The 6,000-nt window shown below is 44.9% G+C and overlaps 1 protein-coding gene across 1 annotated transcript; it reads left to right on the top strand.

The window, feature by feature from the left end:
• The first annotated feature begins 216 nt into the window (after positions 1-216).
• Positions 217-3,265, top strand: LOC127292811 (zinc transporter 6). Its single transcript, XM_051322290.2, has 2 exons — positions 217-1,224; positions 2,805-3,265. The coding sequence occupies exons 1-2, from the start codon at positions 331-333 to the stop codon at positions 3,117-3,119; spliced, it is 1,209 nt and encodes a 402-aa protein (XP_051178250.1). The 5' UTR covers positions 217-330; the 3' UTR covers positions 3,120-3,265.
• Positions 3,266-6,000: the final 2,735 nt, after the last annotated feature.

The following is a 6,000-nucleotide window of genomic DNA, read 5'->3' as shown; positions in this document are numbered from 1 at the left end:
ATTTTGATACATCTAATTGCACCTCTCACGCGCTAAATTAGTCGATTTTTTTTTTGGATACAGCGCTGGATACAGCGTTTATTGGAGATGCTATCAGATCCACTGGACTTTTCAGCGTCTAGTAAACCATTCCTCTCTTTTCTCATAAATTTCCCCAAAACCCACGGTCTCCGCGGGCCCACCCCGCATTGAAACCTCGCCCGTTTTAACCCACTCATCAATCCCAAATGGAAGTCCTCGCTCCCGTCTCCTATCGCTCGCCGTCGCCGTCGCCGTCGCCGTCTACTGGCGCGCGCGTAATTTCGCCGAACACCTCGCGCGCGCGCCGCCATGCCCGGCGCGGGGTGCCTCCCGGCGGCCGAGCTCGCCGCGCTGTCCAGGGTCTGCCGCGACGGGGCCGCGGCGGCGCGGCTCAAGACGGGGTCGCTGCTCGCCATCCTCATCGCCAGCGCCGTCGGCGTCTGCCTCCCGGTCGCGCTCACCAGGGCCTTCAAGGGCCGCGACGGCTACGCGCGGGGGCTGCTCCTCGTCAAGTGCTACGCGGCGGGGGTCATCCTCTCCACCTCCCTCGTCCACGTCCTCCCCGACGCCTACGCCGCGCTCGCCGACTGCGCCGTCGCGTCGCGCAGGCCCTGGCGGGACTTCCCCTTCGCGGGGCTCCTCTGCCTCGTCGGCGCGCTGCTCGCCCTCCTCGTCGACCTCTCCGCCTCGTCCCACCTCGAAGCCCACGGCCACGTCCCGCCGCAGGAGGAGGACCAGGACACCCCCTACGCCCCAATCCCCACCACCAAGAAGGCCCCCGTCTTCGAGCTCGCCGGCGAAATGAGCCCCAGGAAACGCGCCTTCCTCGACGACGACCACGACCACGACCCTGCACCGCGCGCCGACGGTCATACGGAAGACCGGGACGACGTGGCGCTCTTCGGGGCCAAGAAGGGCGCCCGGCTGGTCCGCAGCGATGAGCCCGCGGTGGTGGTCCCTAGTGTCGGGTGCCATGGGGGCGGGCATGAGGTGGTGGAGGTGGGGGAAGGGGAGGAGGAGGAGGCCAGGAAGAAGCAGAAGATGGTCTCCAAGGTGCTGGAGATTGGGATAGTCTTCCACTCCGTCATCATCGGGGTCACCTTGGGGATGTCGCAGGACGTCTGCGCCATCCGCCCGCTCGTCGTCGCGCTCTCCTTCCACCAGGTCTTCGAGGGGATGGGCCTCGGCGGATGCATCGCGCAGGTGAGATTCAGACAGTATTTAGTATCTCAATTTCTCTGTGCAATTGGTTGAATTGTTATTACTAGAAGAATTTTGCTCGCAATGCTAGTTTGTGGTGGTTAAATATACTCCAGTAAAACTGTGATGTACAGGGGTCAATGGAACGACATTTAGTTCCCTAATTTAGCATGAATCAGGAAGCTGGCAGCTCATGAGAATGTTTGATGTCAGTTTTGTGTTTCATATTGATTTGTTTTCTTAAAAAAATACAGTCTGATGGACCTCGCATCATACTTTATGAATAGATAAGTGACTACGTACCTTAATATCTTTTATTAAAGCAATGCTTTCCACCTAGAAAAGACAAATGATTTCTCCCCCGTATGTTGATTCAGATGTTTGATTTCTGTGTCTCCGACTCTCAGCGTAAGCATGTCATGCCATTGTTTTAGTTCAATTGAAAGTCTGGCATATACCACTTTGTCATGCGGGAAATATGTTACTAGATCACTATGGTTTGCAGTTGAATATGATTCCTCAATTTTTCATATTTTGACTTGTAGTGTGAGTTTAGTGTTGCATATTTGTAGTGGTATGAATCAGGAGATTGGCTACTTATTTGAATGTTTCATGTCAGTGTATCATTGACCTGTGGTCATACTTTATTGATTGATTATAATATGTGATACCTATGTTGCTATCTGTTACTAAACTAATGCTTTGCACTTAGAGAAGACAAGGGATTGTTCCCTCCTATCTTGATTTAGATATTTGATTTCTGTCTCACATAGTAAGCATGCCATGCCATTGTTTTAATCAGAGTTGATGACATTCACCCCCACTTGCGCAGGAATTAGTTTTCGTTGAATATGATTTGATAAACTCCTTCTATAGCACTCAATCCCCTGTGTAACTTCAGAATGGCTCTTGGTGGAAGGATCCCTGTTGTACACCAGTGCCCCTTTACATAATTACATTTGCTTTAGCAGTAAAAGCTTCGAGGCCTCAGTTTTCTGTGTCACGTAAAACAATGCGGGCTATTGTCTTTGTAGACAATCTTTTTCCATATAATTCTGTTTGTCCGCGTCCACATCCACTTTGGCACTAAATTGAGTTTGATGTGTCACACAGGAGAAGGGAAAGAAGAGTAGCACTAGCTAGGTCTTTTAAAGTTCTTTTTGGCTTGGTGGTACCTTGCTGGAGAGCAATTCCACAATGCAGTCTGACATACTAACGAAAAAGTAAAGGGGAGAGGTTTCAAATGTGCACAGATGGTAGAACAGCCAATCGATTCATAACTGAAATCGCATACTTGTCACTTTCCGGAGTAGACAAAGCAAGGGCATTATGTATCAAACATGGCCACCGCCTGCAACATCCATTTTGTACATATGTGCCAAATAGACAGAACTTTATAATGGCACTACTGAGCAGTTTCCAGTCGTATATTGTATCACTTTTTGTATATAATCATCCATACTTTACATATCAAGGCCTCCTTTAGAAGTTTTTCTCTGGAATCGTAATAGCACATAAACATCAGCTTGGGATTTTTGTGATTTTCATTGATGACTGAACATATTCTTGTCCATTTCTCACAGGCTGGTTTTGGGGTGGCAACAGTGGGTTACATGTGCTTAATGTTCTCAGTGACAACACCACTGGGAATACTTCTTGGAATGGCAGTCTTCCATATGACTGGCTATGATGATAGCAGTCCAAACGCCCTGATAATTGAAGGCCTTCTTGGTTCACTTTCTGCTGGAATCCTTGTTTACATGGCACTGGTTGATCTCATTTCTCTCGATTTCTTCCATAACAAGATGATGACATCATCTCTAAAACTGAAGAAGGCCTCTTACATTGCATTGGTGCTCGGATCTGCTTCTATGTCTATATTAGCTCTCTGGGCATAGGTCATAGTGAAATGTGTAGAGGAACCATTCTCAGATTCCAATATGGTGTATTGCAGTTCCGATGAATGCATATCTGTGGACTACTCCCTTCATGTAAATTTGAAATGACACATTATGGGGAACTTGAAATCCACAGCGTTCTGTTACTTTGCAGCCTATTTATCATACCTCTTGTGCACTATTGTGGATAACCAACACCTAAACTGATGTACCTTTCAGTCGCTGATACCAGATGCTACAACACTGAACTTTTCTTAGAGACGAAACCAGCTATGCTGCTTATATTGCCGTCAAATTTGGAGTTCATGTTCGGAAGGAATGCTCATCCTTGTACATTGAGTTAGTAAGTTCCTTGTAAAGTTACAGCTTGCAAATTGTGCTACACTTAATTAGGAATGTTCATTATCTAGTCTCTGCTCAAGAATTGCTCCATTTTCTACAGGTTGGCATTTGCCACCAGTAAGTATACCACTCATGATTGTCTATTTTTTTCTGCATTTATCTTTAAGAAAAGAATGCTTACAGTTCTCCTAGTACTACATTCTCATGATGTCATCTGCAGCCAAGGTGATACTGACCATTAATTGTGGCAGAGGTTCTGGACAAGGTGGTGGATGCTTGCTTTAGCTTGGCCGGTATGCTGCGCTTTATACTTTATCATTACAACATCCAGATTATTTCTCTGTAACTTTGTTTCATGTACGACACCCTTTGGTCTTGCAGATACTGATTTTATTCTCCCAAACCAGTCTGAATTCAGATTACCTGATAAATTATTCAAAATAGGTAAACTGTTTACAAACCTGAAATGTCATCTCCATTTGTGCTGCCTTGGAGATCCATTACCGACCCATGTTATTGGTTAAAACGTAATACAAGAACTACCAGCCCGCGATGAGAAATGGCTATTTAGGTGATTGGTGATGCGAACATGTTCGAGATTTCTTTTCATATATATCCTTATTTGATGTCCAAACTGAGTTCAGATAGATAAGAGAGAGATGATTTTCGAGGTGCACAATGCGAGTGTGCAACTGGTCGATGAAGTTAGCATTAGAGAGGTTGAGATGGGTGAGGTTGGGGGCGGGAGACATGGGACAGCGGAACTGAAGCTTAGGTCATGATCAATATTGGCAAATGGTAGCCATTTAGCCATACTAGTCGCTAGTAGCAGTTGTAGAACTGAACATAACCAATCCATGTTTAAGTTAACGCATGGATTTTCAGATATGTTTAAGTTGCATTCATATATAGAACATGTTTGCGTAGGAGCTCCTCTGGTAAGTAAGTGCAACCTCTTTATTCCACTGCTTTGTGACCTCCTGTGAGGAAAGGCAGTTTGTGTCATGATCGATAAAGCTCCATACAGATACAGGGCATGTAGGGAAATGCTAACATCAAGAGAAAAGGGACGGCACGTCCCGCAAACAGCCGGTCAGTTTAGAAAGTAGAAACTGCTCAGAAATAATATCCTAGACCCTTTGGTTGTACAGTACTTATTTTTTCAGGTAAAAAGTGGCAAATGCTAGATTTGTTGGGACTGAAGAATTGAAGAGATGTCAACGAATAATAAGATTAAAAAGGAAAAAAGAGATATTTCCAGAGGAAAAAGGGGTCTAATTATAGTCCTGGGAGCACAAGGAAACTTGCTTAATATGAACTGGTCATGTTCTACCTGATTAGGTAAATTTGCAGGATTATGAAGCACTGAAATTGAGGAAATCCTCTATAATTATTTGTCTTGGTGCTGCGCTGGTCATATCCAGCCCAACGAATTCAATTGCTCTTAACTCATTTAACATACTCCCTCCGTTCCAAAGGAAGTTGCTTAACTTTTTCTATAAATGGATGTATCTATAAGTAAAACATGTCTTTATATATCTCCGTATATAGATAAAGTTGGGCAGCTTTTTTGAGGAACGGAGGGGGTAAAAGAAATGGAAAAAATGATGGTGGCATTCTTTTTATGGTAACTTGTATTCATGACTTAGAGCACCTCTAGTCGCGTCGCCAAATGCAGTGGCTCGGCTGAATGGAGGGTGCCACACATGTTGCCGTGTTTGGGAGGACACCTCTGTGTAGCCCCCCAATCTCCTATTGAGATCAAGTAATAGCAGGGTACGTAACTATTGAGATTGTAGCACACCAAATGCCCACTCGATGTTCTTCCTGCAACTTCTTCCGACCTAAAGGCTCAGTGATTGTCTTCACAAATATTGACCATCTTGGATAGATGCTATCGACTAGGTAGTACCCTTTGGTATATTGGTGGTCAGACCTTCAACAAGTCTACCAAATATCGAAGAGCGTTATAGCATTGTTGATGTTATTGTGAGAATTCGTCATACAAAATAATTGTGCCAAATCCAGAAGTGGGAACGGTCTCAAGCAAGAGGAGAGGCGATGTGGCGGGGGAAATGGGTTGGATCTGTTAGGAATAAATTAGCGTTGTAATTAGGCTAATAAGGCAGTTAGGATTTCTATTAGGAAAACTACCTAGCAGTTAGAAATATCGCGTTGTCCAAACGCTGTCTACACCGAACAGTCGCTACACCTTTTGGAAGCGACCCAAACATTGTAACCGGCATTGTAAGCACCTGTTGGGGACCTATAAATACCCCACAGTCACAATCAATAGAATCAATCATTTGCCTTCATTCTCTGTAGTTTTCTTTACGTTATCAGCACGATTACAACGCTAATTTATCATCCGAATTTATCTATATACGGAGATATATAAACGCAGGATTAAAACAATAAGAATGGATAATGCAGCTGAATTCAGTTCACGCGCATTCAATGATTATTGTATGGCCTTAGGCATTCATTTAGAATATTCTGTACCTTATGTTCATACTCAAAATGGATTGGCTGAATCTTT

Source organism: Lolium perenne, chromosome 1 (assembly GCF_019359855.2).
Source record: "Lolium perenne isolate Kyuss_39 chromosome 1, Kyuss_2.0, whole genome shotgun sequence".
Lineage (NCBI taxonomy): Eukaryota > Viridiplantae > Streptophyta > Magnoliopsida > Poales > Poaceae > Lolium > Lolium perenne.
This window is presented reverse-complemented; position numbering and strand designations above follow the sequence as displayed.